Below are 20,680 nucleotides of genomic sequence, written 5' to 3' on the forward strand. Positions count from 1 at the left end.
ATAGAGAGCTCACAAAAAGGATCCTGTCATGATTACTCTCTGAAAGACCCAACAAGCATCTGAAAAAGACAGATGCAGATATTTGCACCCAACCAATGGACAAAAACAACTGACCCCTGTTGTTGAATTAGGGAAGGCTGAAAGAAGCTGTGGAGAAGGGCAATTCTGTAGAAGGACCAACAGTCTCAATTAATCTGGACCCCGGAGATCTCTCAAAAACTGGACCACCAAACACACAGCATACATCAGGTGATATGGGCCCCCCTCCAACACACACACAGTAGAGGACTGTGTTCATTCAGAGATGATGCAACTAACCCTCAAGAGACTGGAGGCCTCAGGGAGCTTAGAGGTCAGGTGGGGTCAGGGTTGGGGACATCCATGTAGAGACAGGGTGGTGAAGAAGAAGTTTGGGATGTGAAACAGTTGAAGGGTGGACCGGGGTGGGGGTGATGGGAATAAAATATGAAGTGTAAAAAATAAATTAAAAAAATTAAAATAAAAATTAAAAACACACAAATTCAGTCTTATTTGAAAGGAGAGATTTTATTATTGCAGCTTGGTCATTTTAGGTGAAAGTCACAACTTAGTAGAGGATGACCAAGAGTCCAGAATACAAAGCACAATAGAAAGGAGGAGTGGCAGGCAGGAACAATTCTTCTGTACATAGCTTCCTTTTCCATATCTTGTCTGAAGTGCAATGGCCCAGCTCAGCAGCAGCCCCCAGACTGCTGACTACTACCACAGCAGCCACTGCTGCCACCACTGCTGCCACAGCAGCCACCACTGCCACCACTGCTGCCACAGCAGCCACTGCTGCCACCACTGCTGCCACAGCAGCCACTGCTGCCACCACTGCTGCTGCCACTGCTACAGCATCCAGAGCTGTGACGATGGCGACGGAGAGATCTGCGGGGTCTGTGGTGGCTCAGGCAGCAGCCTCCACCCCCAGAGCTGCAGCAGCCTCCAGAGCTGCAACAGCCACCAGAGCTGGAACCACAGCAACCCCCTGATCCCAGGCTACAGCAGGAAGACACAGGGGGGCACTTGGGAGGGCATTTAGGGGGGCACTTTGGGGTCTGGCACTTGGGAGGGCACTTGGGGGTGCACTTGGGAGGGGGTTGGCACTGCTGCTGGTTCTGCTGGCAGGACATCTCTGCTGGTGAGTACTCTGGAGCTGTGGAAGTGTCACACACATGTCAGAGTTAGGACTCGGGACCCTCTTAGCCTCTATAATAGTCATAGACACACTATCTCTAGTGGTTTCTGTTGTAGAATAACCATCCTCTTACATCCTCATTATTATTTATTGGAAGCTTCAGAAACTTACACAAGCCAGGTAAAAACTGACATTTAGTGTCCAGCATTGAATGACAAGCTAGGCATTATGAAATGTATCTAAATCCCAAACTTGTAAATTTACTGTTTAAAGTATCATTTCAGGGAAAATGATAAAGAGAGACTGCAAACAGAGCCTTGTACCCTATTCTGTCTCCATCTCTTCCTTTCAATGCTAGGCCAGGTCTATGATTCAGAGTGCATCAATTGAATATGCACAATTTTCTGTGGTTCTGAGAGACCCACACCATTAAAGAGAAGCTTATTCTGTGCAAAGCCCTAAGTCAAATGGATCCTTATGCGTATGCCTCCTATGAATGTCAGAATGCTCTTTTCTTTACTAATCACTCCAGCCCACCCTAAGTCCTCTGTAAGAATGGCTTCCTGGCTCTCTGGTTCTTCACAGCTTCCCCTCCAGCTCTCCTCTCAGCTTTCCTCTAGTACTGTCCATGTTCTTGCTCCCAATGGACACTTACCAAGATGACAGGCAGCACAGGATCTGTAGCCACTTCAGGAGAACTGAATGGAGGTGCTCTGCCACTCAGCCTTTTTATTCTGACACTGGCCTCTGCCCAACCTGTGAGACAGTGACTGGGCATGGATGACCATGGCTCCTGATACCCATGTGACTGGAGATGACAAGAGTTCCTCACCAGCCTTCCCCAATGGGACTCAAAGATACTCAAGCATGGACTATGTATTAGGCATAAGATGAGGAGGAAGTCCTTAACTTCACATACCTGAAGGGCATATGCTTTAGAGACTGCTCACTTCTTAGTCTTTCTTACTTGTTTCCTATTTCTAGTGTAACCTTCAGTCTTGATAGTCTTTTAATCAAGTGCACTCTAGAAAGAGCTCCTAAAACTACAGTGTTCAAACTTGTCTGCTTGCATAGCTTTCTATACTCTCCCTATCTGTGTGGCACTATAACACAGTTAGACATCTACACAGGTAAAACACTGGCCAAGAAATTTGAGTCAGCAAAGGGATGATGTGAGGCTTTAAAACCTGTTTGACCTGTACAATTTTCCTTTTTAAGTGTAACTATTAAATATAGAAGACAATTGCTTATGTATGTAGTGTAACTCAGTAGTGTATTTGAAAGGGTAGGAGCAAATAAACCATTCTTCTAAAAATTATAGATTATTGAAAACTTTTTTTTTTTTGGGGGGGGGGGGACGGGTTTCGAGACAGGTTTTCTCTGTGTGGTCCTGGCTGTCCTGGAACTCACACTGTAGACCAGGCTGGCCTCGAACTCAGAAATCCACCTGCCTCTGCCTCCCAAGTGCTGGAATTAAAGGCAAGTACCACCACTGCCTGGGAAAACTTTTAACAAACAATATATATTTAGCCTGCTGAATAAAGGGGGAAAAGTTGGTTCTTTTTAAAAAGTTAACTGAATGTGGGTTGATATAGTCAAAATATGTTGTATGCACGCATAAAATTTCACATGGAAACCTCATACTTCATAAAGTTAACCTAATGTAAGAGTAATTTTAAAATTCTTAGTGTTTTCTAGAGAAAATTGATTTCATTGTTTATTGGTTGATTGATTATTTTTCTTAGGGTCATATGGGATGGAGGAAATGATGTCTGATGTCTACAGATGAGAAATAGGTAGAAAAGAGAAAATTCTGTGAAATAAGGTATGTGCATTCTTCCATGTGAGTCAAAGTAGGTAAAAAGAGACACATTTTTCCCTGACAAGAGCAGGGAATTTCAAGGGCAAGAATCATTACTAATTTATGGGATGTGTTTGGACTGTGTTTTTAGGCACATGTACTCTCTTCATTGCCCTGGTTTCCACAAACATCTACTGCTCTACAGTTTTTATGTGAATGGGATTAGAATGTCCCCATTTTGGAGATTCACTGGAAATATATAAGGTTTAATTTAGAACAAGAAAATTATAGAGACTGTCACATAGTGATAACTGACCAAACCCAGGGAGATAACAAATCAAATCAGAAGGAGTCAGGGGAGAAGCAAGGCCTCTTCTCCTAGCTGCCTTGGGCTCTGGGAATGCTTTGGTTAAGACTTTGTAAATAATGTTCAAGTCACGTGGGAATAATTAACACCAAGGAAATGTGAGAGAGATGACATCTACCTATCTATAGATTTGGGTGATATTTGACTGCAATTTATCATGACTCCATTTGTTGATTTATCCATTATCTGTTGTCTATCATCTGTCTATTATCTATAATGTACATATCTGCTATCTCTCTATCATGTACCATCTATCTTTTGTCTACCTATATATATCATCTAATTTTAATCTGTTATCTATTAATAATGTATTATCCTTTATCCATCTTTCTACCTATCATTACTTACCTGTCACCTATCATCTACCTACTACTGCATGTATCTGCCATATATGCATTTATCTATCCTCTAGCTACCTATTTATTCACATATCATTACTACTCAATTTTTCTCAGTCTTCACTATTTATAAGCATTAACACTCCTTGTCAGAATGTTGGCACCAGACTATATGATTTTCCTGAATTACTTTCTAATATCAGATGCAATATTAAATAATTTACATTAATTAATTTTTTAGTCTTGTTCAGGACTCCATACAGGTTAAAATAAAAATACAAAGTACTATCAGATATAGCCTTTTACTTGGCCTCTATGTTAAACATTTTCCATTATATTTTATACTTGGTACAAATTGCTTCATCCTACAACACATGCTGAGCACTTTGCCCTGCCATGTCGACTCATCTCAGTTCCTTTGCTTTTTTTTCTTTTCATGTATCATGTTATTTATATAAGCCTACAGTAAATCATTTGACAACCTTCCCTGCATTTTGTATTTATCTTTGTTAATTCAACCCAGGATGACACATACATTGGCCATTTTAAGACTTTTAAATACTCCAACATTATCAGTGGTATTTCTGTATAATAGTTACTCCTAATGACTAGAGTCACCCAATAGGAACCTGTACTTTGAGACTGCCAGGATGAGGCGTAGTGGCACATCACTTGCAGATCTGCCACTGTCTCACTAACTGTGACATTTGTTCTCCTGGTGAGGTTGCCCCAAAGGCCTTAGTAACAGGGCGAGGCCAGAAACTAACTCCTGTGTTTTCCAGTGGTAGCTCTGCTCACCTCAACTTCCAGCTTTGGGATAATGAGGAGGTGGCTAAGATGCCAACTGGTCCACACCTCTACATGAGTTCAGGACAACACCCAAGTCTTCAACTGACTTGGATAAGTGATGTGTGAGTATGTTGCTTACTTCAGAAAGACTGGAATTTAATCCTTGACTATGACCTGAACTGTATTAGGTGTCAGGTCACTGCAGCTGTCATGCTCAGCCAACCTTTGATTTTCCAAGGCTCACTTTGACATGGTTCTCTCTTCTGGGGTAAAATTTCTTCTTCATCAAATAAAAGAGAAATCTGTTGAATTATTACCATAACCAAATCATACTGAATAGTATTGTCTTCTTTCTTATCCCACAATACTTAACGCATTAGGTCTTCCCTTCAGTTTTATAAACCTGTTACACAATCATTATATAAGGATTTGCATTTTAAAACCAAAAGAATAGGGAATTGGCTGGGTGGTGGTGGTGCACGCCTTTAATCCCAGAACTTGGGAGGCAGAAGCAGGCAGATTTCTGAGTTCGAGGCCAGCCTGGTCTACAGAGTGACAGCCAGGGCTATACAGAGAAACCCTGTCTCGAAAAACAAAAAACAAAAAAACAAACAAACAAACAAAAAGAATAAGGAATTTGGGGAAGCACAATACTAGATACAAGGAAGGTTTTACTCTCTAAAATTTTAACTAGAGGGCCAAAAGAATTTCGTCAGAGATATAAAAACCACTGTTCCATGTTAAATAAGGTAAGCCAGTTACTTTAGCCAAGTCATAGAACATCTGAGTGAATTATCTAAGTTTATGAAAAATGAGACTTAATAATGATTAAAGTTGACTCAACAGACAGAGATCACTGCAGAAAAGTACAACTAATCAAATGGTCACAACAAACAACCATGTTATGCCTAGCTCCTGCACCAAAGTAGAATGTTCAGTTGTTAAAAATCATGCTAAACTTATCCTTCAGCATTTATTTTTCTCCAGAACTATTACTGAGGACATAATAAAATATTAACTTTTACTCACTGAATCCTGTTTTCATAGACAACATTATTAAATAATACTCAGGGTAGAAAACATATTTGAATCTCTTCTCTAGTAGCTATCAAAACAATAACATAATGTAAATTATGACTAATATTATCCTTTCACAAATGAAAACATTTATGTAAGAAATACCAAAGATAAATGGCTGTTTCATGCTGATTCTGCTCATTAGTTTCAAAAGGTGACTGGTAACTCAGTCTCTACCTTTCAAAATGAAAATATTATGTCATTTACCCTTTCTTTTTCTCTCTTCAACTATTCCCTTATAACTCCCATTTTGATCCATTCAAATCCATGGCCACTATTCCTTTAATCATTTTTTACATAGTTATATGCATATATCTATATATATATATCTATATATATGTATATATATACATATATATATAGTCCTAAGTATATAAATATAACAAAATCACTCCATATAATATTACTTATTTGATTATGATTTCAGAGCTAATCCCTTAGTATTGGATAATCAATTTCATGGCTCTTCCCAAGGCAGAATATTTCTCCTGCTCTCAGAATTCTTTAGTTGCCTATATTTTCTTGACTAGAACAGAATCCCAATGAGGTTTCCCACTTCCATGTTAACATATCTATTGGTGCTATCTTTTTTCAGGTCTTGTTAAGGCAGTAATGTTGGTGAGATTACATGGGATGTAACACTATGAACAATTTTAGAAAATTAAATCTCACAGACTTCCTGTTTTTCTGTCTCTTATAATCTTTCTTCCTCTTCTTCCACTATGATCTCTAAGCCTTGGGAGCAAAACCTGTGTTGTTTACATATCAGTTGGAGCTAGACACCACATGGCCTCTTGTTCTCTGCATTTTGATTGGTTGGGACTTTCTGTAATGGTCTCTGTCTACTGCAAAAAGAAGTTTCCTTGGTGAGAGATGACACTTACCTGTGGGTATAAAAATAGATTTTTAAAAAGTACTTAGGAATTATGCTGATTAGCAAAGTGGCAGTTTTAGAATGTCCTCCAACATCCGTGGTTTCATTAGTTATGGGCAGTTGGCTAGATTTCCAGTACCAGCCATGACTTTACTCTTGCTGAGCGAGTTTTAAGTCCAGTTAGAGAGCTGTTGTGTACTTAAAAGAATCTTTGCCACCATTTTACTGTTAGGAATATCTTACCATGCTTGTTGCTCCTGTGGTTCATAGATTTCATATCTGGGTGAGTCTCCTGGTTGCTTTTGTCCCTTGTAAGCTTGCATGATGCCTTTTTGAATTGTGAGAGCTAGTCCTCAGAGAAGCTTTTGGGTCAGAACCAGCTAGAATCCTCTACATACTATGTGTGAGGCCTCACATATAAATTGTTGGCCTAAATTCTTGGGTAACTGGGTCCTAGTCAGAAAGTCCTTTTCTATGCTTATATTCTAGAGGGTACTACATATGTTCTCTTTGGTTTTCTTTTCTTTTTTGTTTTCTAGAAATTTCAGCATTTTAAGTTTTACGTTCTGTTTTTTAAGCCATTTGGAATTGGATTTTGTGAAAGATGGCAGATACGGGTTTAATTTCATTGTTCTACATATGGACATCAGTTTGTCCTAGCACCAATTATTGTAGATACTGCCTCTACCCCAGTGTGTGACTTTGGCAAGTTTACTCAGAATTAGATGACTAGAGTATAAGCAGTTTTGACTCTTCAGTTTTGCTTTAGTATTTTTTTTTTTTTACTTATCTGTTTTTGTGCCAATACTTGATTGTTTTTATTACTATGTCTCTGTAATATATCTTTTTTCCATAACATTTTTATTAGATATTTTCTTTATTTACATGTCATATGATATCTCCTTTCCCAGTTTCCCCTCTGAAAAAAAGAAAAAAATGAAATAAAATAAAATAAAAAACAAAAAATAAAAAAAACTGTTCCCTCTCTCTCCCTGCTCACCAGCCCACCCTCTCCTACTTCCTGGCCCTGGCATTCTCCTACACTGGGGCATAGAACCTTCACAGGACCAAGGGCCTCTCCTCCCATTGATGACCGACTAGGCCATCCTCTGCTATACATATGCTGCTGGAGCCACTAGTCCCACCATGTGTACTCTTTGGTTGGTGGTTTAGTCTCTGGGAGCTCTGAGGGTACTAGTTAGTTCATATTGTTGCTCCTTCTAAGGAGTTGTAAATCCTTCAGCTCCTTGGGTCCTTTCTCTGTCTCCTTCATTGGGGACCCTGTGATCAGTCCAATGGATGGCTGTGAGCCTCTACTTCTGTATTAGTCAAGCACTGTCAGAGCCTCTCAGGAGACAGCTATATCAGACCCCTGTCAGCCAGCAGTTGCCAGCATCCACAATAATGTCTGGATTTGATGATTGAATATGGGAAGGATTCCCAGGTGGGTCAGTCTCTGGATTGTCCTTCTTTCAGTCTCTGCTCCATAGTTTGTCTCTGCAACTCCTTCCAGGGGTATTTTGTCCCCCCTTTTAAGAAGGAATGAAGTGTCACACTTTGGTCGTCTTCTTCTTGAGTTTCTTGTGGCTTGTAGATTTACTTTGTATACTCTGATGATCTTCTGGGCTAATATCCACTTATCCGAGAGTGTATACCATGTGTGTTCTTTTGTGATCTCACTCAGGATGATATCCTCCAGATCCATCTATTTCCCTAAGAATGTCATAAATTCATTGTTTTTAATAGCTGAGTAGTACTCCATTGTGTAAATGTACCACATTTTCTGTATCCATTCCTCTGTTAAGGGACATCTGGTTTGTTTCCAGTTTCTGGCTATTATAAATACAGCTGCTATGAACATAGTGGAGCATGTGTCCTTATTACATGTTGGAGCATCTTCTGGGTATATGCCCAGGAGTGGAATAGCTGGGTCCTCTGGTAGTAGTATGTCCAGTTTCTGGAGGGACCGCCAGACTGATTTTCAGAGTGATTGTACCAGCTTCTGCAGTATATCTTAAGGCACAGACTTGCATTCCTTCCAGAGGTCTTTGCTGTTCAGATGTTTTTTCTTTTTTTTTTTCTTTTTTGTCTATACAGGGTCTTTTGTCATTCCATATGTATTTATGTATTTTAGAATTTTTTTCTATTTCTGGAGGAGATAAATGGGGATTTTAATTCAGATTGAATTAAATCTGTAGATGGCTTTTGATAGAATGGTAATTTTCACAATATTAATTTTACAAATCCATAAGCATTTGACATCTTTCCATTTTGTAGTCTCTTTCTCTATTTTCTTCAGAGGCTTTGTTTGTGTTTTTGTTTTTGTTTTGTATTATTGTAGAGGCTCTTTATTTTCTTTGTCAGGCTTATTCCTAGACATTTCATTTTCTTGAGGTTATTAAGAATGAAAATGTGACTATGGTTTCTTTCTCTGTGTGTTTGTTGGTGGTGAATAGAACAGCTATTGATTTATACAAGTGGGTTTTAGATCCTGCCACATTGGTAAAATTGTTGATGATTTCTAGAAATTTTGAGGTCAGGTTTTTTGTTTTGTTTTGCTTTATTACATGTTTTCTTTATTTACATGTCATACAATATCTCCTTTCCCAGGCTCCCCTCCAAAATAAAAAAATAAAAAAATAAAATAAAATAAAAAAACAAAACCAAAAACAAACCCCTGTTCCCTCCTCTCATTCCCCCCTCCCCCTGCTCAGCACCCCACCCTCTCCTGTATTCTGCCCCTGTCATTTGCCTGCACTGGGGCATAGAACCTTCATAGAACCAAGGGCCTCTCCTCCCATTGATGACCGACTAGGCCATCCTTTGCTATACATATGCTGCTGGAGCCATGAATCCCACCATGTGTACTCTTTGGTTGGTGGTTTAGTCCCTGGGAGCTCTGAGGGTACTAGTTAGTTCATATTGTTGTTTGTCCTAAGGGGCTGCAAGCCCTTCAGCTTCTTGGGTCCTTTCTCTAGCTCCTTCATTGGAGACCCTGTACTGAGTCCATAGTTCAAGTTTTAGGCTCTTTTATGCATCCTTTCATGCCACCTGCTGATAGAGGTAGCTTGGTTTCTTTTTTCCCTCTTGTATTTCTTTAATTTATTTCTCTTGTCTCGTTCCTCCAGCTAGTGCTTCAAATACAATATTGAAAAGTAATGCAGATAGTAGATATCCCTGTGTCATTCCTGATTTCAGTGGGATTTCATGTATTTTTTTTCTCCATTTAGGATGATACCTTTTATTATGTTGAATTATGTTCCCGCAGGTTCTTTATTTTCTTGGACTTTTACTATAAAGTCATACTGGATTTTGTCAAAGACTTTTTCTGCAATGATTGAAATGACCATGCGACTTTTATCAGTTAATCCATTCATGCTGTTCATTACTTTTATTGACTTATGTTAAGTCATCCCTGTATCTCTAAAAATAAAGTCAACATACTCCACCTGTACAATTTTTAAATGTCTGTATATATTCTTTCTGGAAGTATTTTCCTGAGTATTTTCTGTCTATGTTCATCCAGAATATAGGTCTATAGTTTCCCTTATTAATTGTGTCTTTTTTGTGTGTTTGGATATTAAACTGATTCTGGTTTCACAGGAGAAGTTTGGAAGTGCTTCTTCTTTATCTCTCTCCTTTCTCTCTTTTTTTCTTATTTTCTCTCTTGTGTTTGAATAATTTCAGAAGTACTGGCTATAGATTTTCTTGGAATATCTTTTAGTATTCTGTGAATCCACCTAGCCTTGAACTTTGTGTGTGTGCCTCTGTGTGTGTGTGTGTGTGTGTGTGTGTGTGTAAAGGTGTTTAACTATTATTTGAATTTCCTCATCTGTTGTGAATCTGCTTAGGTTTGTTATTTTTCTTGGTTTAATTTTGGTGTGCTGGCTATTTGTAAAATTTAATAATTTTTCTTTTTTAAATTTTCCAATTTAGTGTAGTTCAGGTTTTGAAAGCATTACTTTATAATATTCAGAATTCCTTTAGTGTTTATTGCAATGTTTGCATGTTCATTTATGATTTTGTTATTTTGGGTTGTTTCTTTCTTTCTTTTAGTTAGGTGGTCCAAGAGACTTATTTATTATCTTATTATTTATTTATTAATATCTTACTTATTTATTTATCATCTCAAGGAACAACTTCTTATATTAACTGGTATGTGTATTATTTTCTTTGTTTCAATTTCATTAATTTTGACTCTGATTTATTTTATTTCATCTTTATTTTTGGTCACTGAGTTTGGATTTAGTTGTTCCTACTTTTACATAGTTTTGAGTTGTACAAGTAAGTCATTTATTTCTGCTCTTTCTGATTTATTTTTAAAGATGGGCTTAGATTTTCAAATTTCCCTTATAAGTCTGATTTTAATGCATCAAAAGTTTATTTTCATTTAGTTCAAAGAAGGTTTGTATGTATTTTTTTATTTAACCTTTGACTTTCTTTGGTTTTTTTACTTTTATTACTCAGTAACAAATTGTTCATTTTCTAAAATTTAGTGTATTTACTGGACTTTTTCTGGGTTCTTTTTTCCTTTCTTTTTTGCTTTCTCTTTCTTTCTTTCTTTCTTTCTCTCTTTCCTTCTTTCTTTCTGTCTTTCTTTCTTCCTTTCTTCCTTCCTTTCTGGCCTTCTTTCTGTCTTTCTTTCTTTCTGTCTATTTTAAGACTTACTGAACACAGGACTTGCAGGGATCTGCAACAGTTACTCTGTTGTGACTGTTCACTTGGGTAGTTTGGGGAACTACATCTGTGGAAGTGGGTGTGTCATTGACTCCTTTGTCCACTCTTGGGACTTTCTTCCTCCTAGGAATTTTTCTTTCCAATCTTAGTGCGAGGGCTTTTGTCTTGTCTTATTGTATTTTGTTTTGTGATGTTTGATTTTTGTCTTTTGGAAGCATGCTCTTTTTTTTTCCAGAAAGATGGGGGACAAAGGGAGTTGATCTGGGGAAGAGGGAAAGTGAAGAGAGCTAGGAGGGGTGGAGGAAGGTGAAACTGTTGGTAGGATTTATTATATGAGAGAAGAATCTATTTTCAATTTTATAAAGGAAAAAAGATTTCTTGTATTATAAAAAGATAGGACATGTTAAGTTATTGCAATCTTTCTGAATTGTTTAAGATTTGTTTTGTGTCTCAAGGAGCAGTATATTTTAGAGAAGTTTCCATGTACTTCTGAGAACATTTGTTCTCAAACATTTCTGGATGTTTGGGTAGATATATGTAAATCCATCTATTGAATGATGACATTTAATTCTGATGTTTCTTTTATGAATTTGTTTGTTTGGTTAATGGCCTGTCTATTGGAGTAAGTGAGGAATTGAAATCAGTATTATTGGGTTGATGGTAATCAGTGTCTTTAATTATGGTAGTGCAGTTTTTTGAAATTGGATACACCAAAGTTTGACTCATAGACCTTAGATGTCTTCGTAGTTAACTGTTCTTTAATGAGAATGAAGACTGTCCTAAAAGGCATATTAATAGCACTAAGTGCCTACATAAAAAAATTCAGAGTCACTATGGGTTAAAGCTGGATATCAGCAACAATAGAAACTACAGAAAGCTTATAAACTCATGAAAACTGAACAGCACACTTGAAAGCTGTAGAACAGATTGAAAAACATCACACCGAAAGGTATTCGGTGGCAAGAAATAATCAAACTAAGGGTGAAATCAATAAAATAGAAACAACAAACATCAATACAAAAAGTTAGTGAAACAAAGAGTTGATTCTTTAAGAAACACTAATAAGGTTGACAAACTCTTACCCCGATTAGCTAAAAGGTAGAGAGAGAAGATTCAGATTAACATAATTAAAAAAGGGTGACATAACTACTAGACATTAAAGAAATCCAGAGAACCACAAGGATATATTTTAAAAGCCTGAACTTCATCAAATTGAAAAATCTAAAAGCGAATAATTTTCTATTTACTTTCCACTTACCAAAGTTAAAAAAAATTAGATAAGCAATTTAAACAGCTGAATAAAGATTAGTAAAATACTAGTCATTAAAAGTCTCCTAAACAGGCCTCTTTGAAAAGAAAGGAAGTGGGGGAGGGGAAGGTGGAAAGAGGGACTAGGAGAAGGGAGAAGAGAAGCTATGATCAGGATGTAAACTGAATTAATGAATTAATTTAAGAAAGAATAAAACTAATAAAATAATGTCTTCCAAGGCAAATAAAAAATAACAGAAAAATCAAACTCAGGGCCACATGGTATTAGTGTAGAATTCTAACAGATTTTCAAATAAAAGTTAATGCCAGTACGCATCAGATTATTCCACAAAAATAGAAACAGGAGAAACATTGCCCAGTTTATTTTATGAGGCCACAGTTCCCTAATATCCAAACCACGTAAAGACCCAACAAAGAAAAAGAATTAGGGACCAAATTCCCTTATTAATATAGACGCAAAAATTCTCAATAAATGCTCACAAGAACGCATGAAAAAGATCATCCATCATTATCAAGTAGGCTTAATCACAGAGATGTAGGTATTGTTCAACATACATAAATCGATAAATGTAATCCACCATACGAACAAACTGAAAGACAAAACATACAGGATTATGTCACTAGATGCAAAACAAGACCTTTGACAAAATGCAGCACCCCTTCATGATAAAATTCCCTGAGATGTTAGGAACAAGGGACAAACTTCAACATAATAAAGGCAGTTTACAGCAAGCCTTAAATAGTCAGCATCAACTTAAATGGAGAGAAATTCAAATAAATTCTATTAAAATCAAAATTAGAACAACGTTGTCCACTCTCTCCATAGTTATTCAATATAGTACTTGAAGTCTTACAATAAGAAAACTGAAGGAGATCAAAGAAATGCAAATTTGAAAAGAAGTCCAAGTATTTTTATTTGCAGATGATCTATAGTATATAGATAAGGGACCCAAAAATTCCATCAGGAAACTCCTACAGCTGATAAATACTTTAAGCAAAGTAGCTGAATATAAAATTGACTCAAAAAATCAGTATACTGATATAAGAGACAGGCAAGGCGTCCAGCTGGAATGGCATGATCCTGAAGCACCACTTTCATAAGGATTGGCAGCAGCAAGTGAACATTTGGTTCAACCAGCCAGTACGCAGATCCACAGACACAGGCTGAGCAGGTGAAAGCTCATCGCATTGCCCCTCGTTCCGCATCCGGTCCCATCATTCCCATCGTAAAGTGCCCTACAGTTAGATACCACAGCAAGGTTAGGGCTGGCAGGGGCCTCAGCCTGGAGCACTCAGGGTGGCTGGTCTCCACAAGAAAATGGCTCGCACCATCGGCATCTCTGTGGACACAAGAAGGGGAAACAAATCCTCTGAATTGCTGCAGGCCAACGTGCAGCGCCTGAAGGAGTACTTTTACAGGCTTCATACTTTTCCCCAGGAAGTCTTCGGCTCCAAAGAAGGGTGACAATTCTTCTGAAGAACTTATAGTGGCCACCCATCTGACAGGACCTGTGATGCCCATCCAGAGTGCGTTCAAAAAGTTAAAGACTAGAGTCATCACTGAAGAGAAGACGAACTTCAAGGCTTTTGCCAGTCTCTGCAAGGCCTGTGCCAATGCCCGGCTCTTTGGCATCCAAAAGAAAAAAAGGAAAAAAAGAAAAAAGAAAAAAAGAAAAAAAAGAAAAAGAAAAAAAAATGGGCAAAGGAAGCTGCAGAACAAGGTGTTGAAAAGAAAAAGTAATGCCCGATTGGAGTGTTGGAATCATTTGTCCATAAAGCAATAAATAAATAAATAAATAAATAAATAAATAAATAAATAAATAGAAAAAAAGAAAAAATCAGTGTCCCTCCTATAGATAAAATACATAATCAGAAAGAGAAATCTGGGAAACACTACAAATAATAGCCTCAAATAATACAAAATATCCTAAGATAACTTTTACCATGCAAGGGAAAGACCTGTATTATAAAAAGTTCAAGTCGCTGAAGAAAGAGATTGAAGAAGAATTCAGAAGATGGAAATATCTCCAGTGCTCATGGATCAGTAGGATTAATATGATAAAAAATGGCCATTCTACCAAAAACAATCTATAGATTAAATGCAATCCCCATCAAAATTGCAAAACAATTCTTCACGGACTTTGGAAGGACAACTCTAAGCTGTGTGTGAAAACAAACAGCCCAAGATGGTTAAAACAACCCTGAGTAGTAAAAGAACTGCTGAAGCTATCAGAATCCCTGATTTCAAATTGTACTACAAAGCTACAGTAGTAAAAATAGCATCTTACTGGAATAAAACCAAACATGTTGCTCAATGGAATTGAATTGAGGACCCAGACACAAATCCACACACATGCGGACACCTGGTTTTTTATTCAAAGTCCAGAAATATTCATTGGAATAAAAATATTAGTTTAACAAATGGTCCAGTCAAACTTGATGGCTACATGGAAAATAATCTAAAGAGATCCATATTATTATCCTGCTCAAAAATCAACTCCAAGTGAATCAAAACCCTCAACAGAAAACTAGCATTGAACGTGATAGAAAAGAAAGTAGGGAATAGCCTTGAATTTATTGGCACAGGAAAAGGCTTTCTCAGCAGAACAGCATTGGCACAGGCACCAAGATCAACAATTAACAAATGGGATCATATGAAACTGAGAAGCTTCGGCATGACAAAGTATAACATCATGTGGCAGCCTACAGAATAGGAAGAGATTTTTACCTGCTACACATTCAATAGAAGATTACTAATATCCAAACTAGATTTTAAAAAAAAACCCTCAAGGAAAACATATACACAAACAAAAGATGGGGAGCAGATCTAAGCAGAGAATTCTCAATAGCAAAAACTCAAATGTCTGAGATATGCTTTAAAAAATGTTCAACATCTTCACCCACCAAGGAAATACAAATTAAGGTTACTTCTATCTATAAATATACATATATATGTATATATAAATATACATGTTTTTGTTGATAGATGGATTTTTTTTCTTGATCCATTCAGCCAGCCTGTGTCTTGTGATTGGAGAGTTGATGCCATGAATATTTAAAATTATTATTGAAGTATATGTGATCAGAACTCTAAATAGGATGCTTCCATTAAATCCCTCTCCACAGAGCTCAAGGAACCCTATAGAAGAGAAGACTGAAGGAACTGGGGAGACCAAACAGAGGACTACAGAACTTACCCCTCTAAAACAACTAAGCAAAGCTTATCTGAGCTCACAGACACTGAGGCAATAGTCTCAGGACATCCAAGGATCGGTACCAGGTCCTCTGCACATTACTTTAGCTTTTAGTGTAGTTCTTTTATGAGTCTTCTGAATGTGTGAACAAGTAGGTCTCTGATTCTTGTGTCTTCTATTGGGGCTCTTATATTTTTCTGTTGGCTTGTCTTCAATATAATGGTTTTCATTTTATTTTATATGCTTTGTTGTTATCTCATAGAAGTCTGTTCGTTTTATAAGAAACATCAATGTAGTGGATCCAGATGGGAGAGGAGGTGGTGAGGAACTGGTAATAGTAGAGTAAGGGGAAACTGTATTCTGATTATATTGTATGAGAAACAAACCTAGGTTTAATACAAAAGGAAAAATGTCTATATTAAATATCATGGTGGTGTTGCCTTTTTTGTTGCTCTTTCTTCTGGTATCAATAGTACTTTGCATTATAGTAATTATGGCTCCATATTTTATTCTAGCCTATTGATTAATTATGCTCATTCTCTTTCAGTCTGAAATACTGCTTCCTATATTTTCTTTTAAATTTAATAAAACCTGTTTATATTATTTGTGTGTGTGTGTGTGTGTGTGTGTGTGTGTGTGTGTGTGACCATGAGTACAAGCAAGCACAAAGGTCAGAGGATTCTAATTTTTCTGGAGCTGAAGTTAAAGGCAATTGTAAGCCAACTAATGTTGGTGCTGAGAATCAAACTAGAATCCTCTGGGGAAACAATGTATGCTCTTAACCATGGAGCCATCTCTCCTCACCAAATAGAAAAATTTTAGATTGTTTGCATCATAAATTTTTTTTATTTCCCCATCAATGTGGCAGACCGTGTCACTGGATACATTAGATTAGGCTGGCAGTCATTGGTTTTTAGTGCTTGGAATGCATGCTACAGGTCTTCTGGCCTTCAAAATTACCATTAAGAAATCAGACATCATTCTGATAGGGTTTCCTTTATATGTGACTTGTGTTTTTTGTCCTTCAGCTTTCAATATATTATTTGCTCTTAGTGTATTAACTATGATTTACCAGGAGGATTTTTTTTTCTAGTCTTGTCAATTTGGTGTTCTGTATGCTTCTTGTTTCTCTAGGGGGGTGTGTTTCCCTAGTTTGGGTAAGCATTCTTCCCATGTTCTTGTTGAAGATCTGGTCTACACCAGTGACATAGAATTCTTCTCCCTCATCTTTTCTAAAATTAGAAGGTCTTTTCATGGTGTCCTACATTTCCTACAAGTTTTCCCTAGTGTTTTTTTAAATAATCATGTAATTTCTGTGCTTATTTAATGTAGACTATTTAATATTCTTTGTTTATGTCATCTAGATTGTCTACTTTATCTTTGAATCCTGACATTCTGTCTTCTACTTGATTAACCCTACTTATCACTCTTCTCAAGTTTTCTTCTGGAGTTATTGGCTTTTTCAATTTCATTTTCATTTAAGCTTGAGTCCTCTTTAATGTTTCTATCCCTGTTTTGAATTCCATTTTCAAATCCTAGATTGTGTTTGTTGTTTCCATCGGCTTTATGCTTTTGTTTCTTTAAGAATCCCACAGGCATTTATTAGCTTTAAGTTTATTGAACTTCATCTTTATGACTTCTTTTAATCCCTTAAATTCTTGGATGAAGTTTATGTCTGTTCTTTCAAATTCTGTGTTCTGGGATTTACCTATGAAATTCTGATTGGGAGGAGAAGTTGGAATCAAATCATAGCTTGTTGATTAAATCAACAACCAAATACTTTCCATATAAAGGACTCATAGTTTGTTAGCAGTTTTCACTATACTAAGAGGTATTACGTATTGTTGCCCTCTCACATCATACTGGTTCTTATAAATGCTGCTATCATAGTTACTAACATAATATAGTAGAAGATATAAACCTAGAAAAATAGATGTGAATCCTTAAAGAAACAGTAACACCAATGGGCAACATATGGGTTAGACTGACCATCACTGTATGCAGTAAAGGTAAGGAGCTACTGTCCACACCCTGTGAGTTAACCTGCTACTGTTCCACACAGCCCCAGGCTTCTGAGTCATCTTTGAATCAACTTAGCCTTCATTGGCAAAGCTGATCTGTAAGATTCTTGCAGTCAAATGATCAAAAGTATAGAGAATATGGGTAGGGAAGCACTTTATTATTTTGTCCCCAAGAAAGACAGGTCCTTCAAAGGGGGACATTCAAAACATCTCACAAGATCACAGCATCTTAAAGCCCAGGACACAGAAGGCAGCAGGAGAGAAGAACAGGCCAGGGAAGGTTCACTGAAAATGATTTCCTCCTGAATGGGTTGCTCAGGTCAGCAGCAGTCTCCAGACTGCTGGCTACTTCCACAGCAGCCACTGCTACCACCACTGCTGCCACAGCAGCCACTGCTGCCACCACTGCTGCCACAGCAGCCACTGCTGCCACCACTGCTGCCACAACAGCCACTGCTGCCACCACTGCTACAGCATCCAGAGCTGTGGCGATGGCGACGGAGAGATCTGCGGGGTCTGTGGTGGCTCAGGCAGCAGCCTCCACCCCCAGAGCTGCAGCAGCCACCAGAGCTGGAGCCACAACAGCCTCCAGAACTGGAGCCACAGCAGCCCCCAGAACCCAGGCTACAGCAGGAAGACACAGGTGGGCACTTGGGAGGACATTTAGGGGGGCACTTTGGGGGGCATTTTGGAGTCTGGCACTTGGGAGGACACTTGGGAGGGGGCTGGCACTGCTGCTGGTTCTGCTGGCAGGACATCTCTGCTGGTGAATGCTCTGGGGCTGTGGGAGAATCACAATGCAAGTTAGAACCAGAATCCTGGGGCCATCCTATCTACCTCTAAATATCACTGATAGTCATAGAACGTCTATATTCCTTAGTTTTATTTTTAACAAACCCCAAAGCCTTTTAAAGTACTGGCCTGTAGAGTCAAATTATCTTGCAAATTTTGACAGAAAAAAAATAGGTTCTTATATTTTAAAAAATACATTCTCCTGTAACAACCTGTAAGTTGAGAAATTTCATAGTCTGGAGGCATATTCAGAATAATTTCCTCCTCCATGTAATAATTCTGAATGACATATTTTACAATGCCATTGGGCTCTGTCTATAACTACTATGCCATATGGTGATTCGGATGAGATTTCCACAGATTCCTCAAGCTTCTGAAACTGATTATGATAGGGATGTCAGAGAAGGAAATGATTATTGATCAGTGTTCTAACGTCATTTCATAAAATGCCTAGCTCATTTCTGAAAGCATGAACCATGCCTTATCCCTCCTTTCAGGCAAGTCTGAACTCAATTTAACATCCCCTGTTGACTGGTGGTTGACATAAAAAGTCTTGTGCTGGTATGTCTGTCTTAAAACTTCTGAGAAGCCTGTGATGAAATTCCAATCCATGGCTCCATGTTTTCCAAATCCCAAGATCCCTTGGTGCTCTGTCCTTCCTCTTATTCTTTTTTTCTAAGTTATCCCAGTGCTGTGTTACCAGAAGAAGCTCCTCCTCCTCCTCCTCCTGAGGTCTACCAAGGTCCACAGCTTTCTGTATTCCAGGATCCCTTCCTTAGGGGCCACTCCATGGAAGGGCAGATTATCATCTTCTGATTCAAAAATCAGAGGTACCCAGTTCCTTCTACTGCTTTCCATAGGATCAACATATCTTTCCCTACCACCTTCCCCCAACACTTCCATCTACTATCCCACATTCTATGTTCTGTCAGTGTGGTCTCCAGGCTATCAGGTCCTGCTCTGCCTCTCCTCCAGATCTCCTTTTAGCTTCCTTCTGGTACAGGCCATGCTCTTGTCCCCGAATGAACACTTACCAAGATGACAGGCAGCACAAGATCTTTGGGTACCTCAGAAGGTGTGGGAATGAAGATGCTCTGCCTCTCAGCACTTTTATTCTGATCCTAGGCTCTGCCCCAGCCTGTGAGGCAGTGGATGAGTATGGCCGGCCCTGCCTCCTGACACCCACGCGGTCTTGTGACTAGCAATGACCAAATGTTCCCTACCAGCCTTCCTCCATGGGGTTCACGGATCCTTCATTCAGCTTGGACTATGACTTAAGCATAAGGCTAGCAAGTGGATTCCAGTCATCCTTAATCTCATGTTTCAAGGATTCCTGCCATAGGAGTATCTCTGTCAGGGTAGACAAAATCTTAATCACAAGACCCAGCTGAGCCCAGATAAGCTGAGATGGGATTTTAAAATTTGTTTATTGTGTCTCATTTTCTCTCTTTACCTATAATATTATGATATCAATAAGAATTATTCATAAAGGGTTTGTGAAAGTCAAAGAGCATGGACAGAAATGGAGAAAATGAAAAATACAAAAAAGAAAACAGTGGCTGGTGGAAAGACTTATACATGGTAGTCCTCTGACAAATTACATGTGTAGGGGCAAGCTATAGGGCTTTTCCAAAATTATTTAAGAGTGATAGATATGATTGACCTATGTCATTCTCATCTGAAAAGTTCACAGTGAACCTCACTATTTTGTATAATTAATGTCAACAGAAAGTATTAAAAAAAGTAAAGTATAGTACTTTTTAAAGTCAGTGAATCTACTTGTTGTTTTGAATATATTTTAAAATAGCCTTCCTTTGTTTCTGATGAGAACTTAACTGGAGAAATCTTAAGACCAAAGCAGTATGAGACTCTTAGAAGAAGAATCACAACTTTGCTCTTCATCTTCATGTGGAGTTTTGGATTTCTGAAGGCTATGACTGAATATGATGATGACCAAAGATGAGAAATGAAGAGACAAGGTTTGGGCTGTTAACGTCTGCTTCTCCAAGTTGACGGCCAAGTAATAGGGACTTTCCAGGGGGTAATCAGGTGAGTTTTAAGGCCACATGCCCTAAATACTTACCGGGAATGGGCTTGTACTTTTATTTTTAAAGCCTCTCCCCTTTCAACATTTCCTCAGTCCTTCACAGCCATAGACTTTATATAAAATATATACAAAAGTATTTTTAACTTATAAAAAGTACTCTTTTAATGAAAAGGGTTGAAATTTATTGCAAGCCAAAATTCTTGAAAAGACAAACATGACTATGAGGTTTAATTTTTAAAAATATACTAACACAATGAGATATCAACAAACCAAAA

The 20,680-nt window shown here is 38.0% G+C and overlaps 2 protein-coding genes and 1 pseudogene across 2 annotated transcripts; 1 reads left to right on the plus strand and 2 right to left on the minus strand.

Annotated features, from left to right (window-relative positions):
* Positions 1–525: 525 nt before the first annotated feature.
* LOC116093342 (late cornified envelope protein 1F-like) lies at positions 526–1,922 on the minus strand. The gene is made up of 2 exons (XM_031374674.1): positions 1,815–1,922; positions 526–1,177 (listed from the first exon to the last, which is right to left on the minus strand). The coding sequence occupies exon 2, from the start codon at positions 1,152–1,154 to the stop codon at positions 711–713; it is 444 nt and encodes a 147-aa protein (XP_031230534.1). The 5' UTR covers positions 1,155–1,177; positions 1,815–1,922; the 3' UTR covers positions 526–710.
* Positions 1,819–14,092, plus strand: LOC116093233 (annotated as a pseudogene).
* A 3,611-nt stretch (positions 14,093–17,703) lies between these two features.
* Positions 17,704–19,472, minus strand: LOC116093344 (late cornified envelope protein 1C-like). Its single transcript, XM_031374676.1, has 2 exons — positions 19,393–19,472; positions 17,704–18,347 (listed from the first exon to the last, which is right to left on the minus strand). Exon 2 carries the CDS (start codon positions 18,322–18,324, stop codon positions 17,887–17,889), a length of 438 nt encoding a protein of 145 aa, XP_031230536.1. The 5' UTR covers positions 18,325–18,347; positions 19,393–19,472; the 3' UTR covers positions 17,704–17,886.
* Between the last annotated feature and the right edge of the window lie 1,208 nt (positions 19,473–20,680).

The sequence above is a fragment of the Mastomys coucha genome, unplaced genomic scaffold (genome assembly GCF_008632895.1).
Source record: "Mastomys coucha isolate ucsf_1 unplaced genomic scaffold, UCSF_Mcou_1 pScaffold16, whole genome shotgun sequence".
Classification (NCBI taxonomy): domain Eukaryota; kingdom Metazoa; phylum Chordata; class Mammalia; order Rodentia; family Muridae; genus Mastomys; species Mastomys coucha.

Coding starts and splice junctions, on each gene's coding strand:
- LOC116093342 (XM_031374674.1), bottom strand. CDS start 1,154: ATGTCCTGCCAGCAGAACCAGCAGCAGTGCCAACCCCCTCCCAAGTGC.
- LOC116093344 (XM_031374676.1), bottom strand. CDS start 18,324: ATGTCCTGCCAGCAGAACCAGCAGCAGTGCCAGCCCCCTCCCAAGTGT.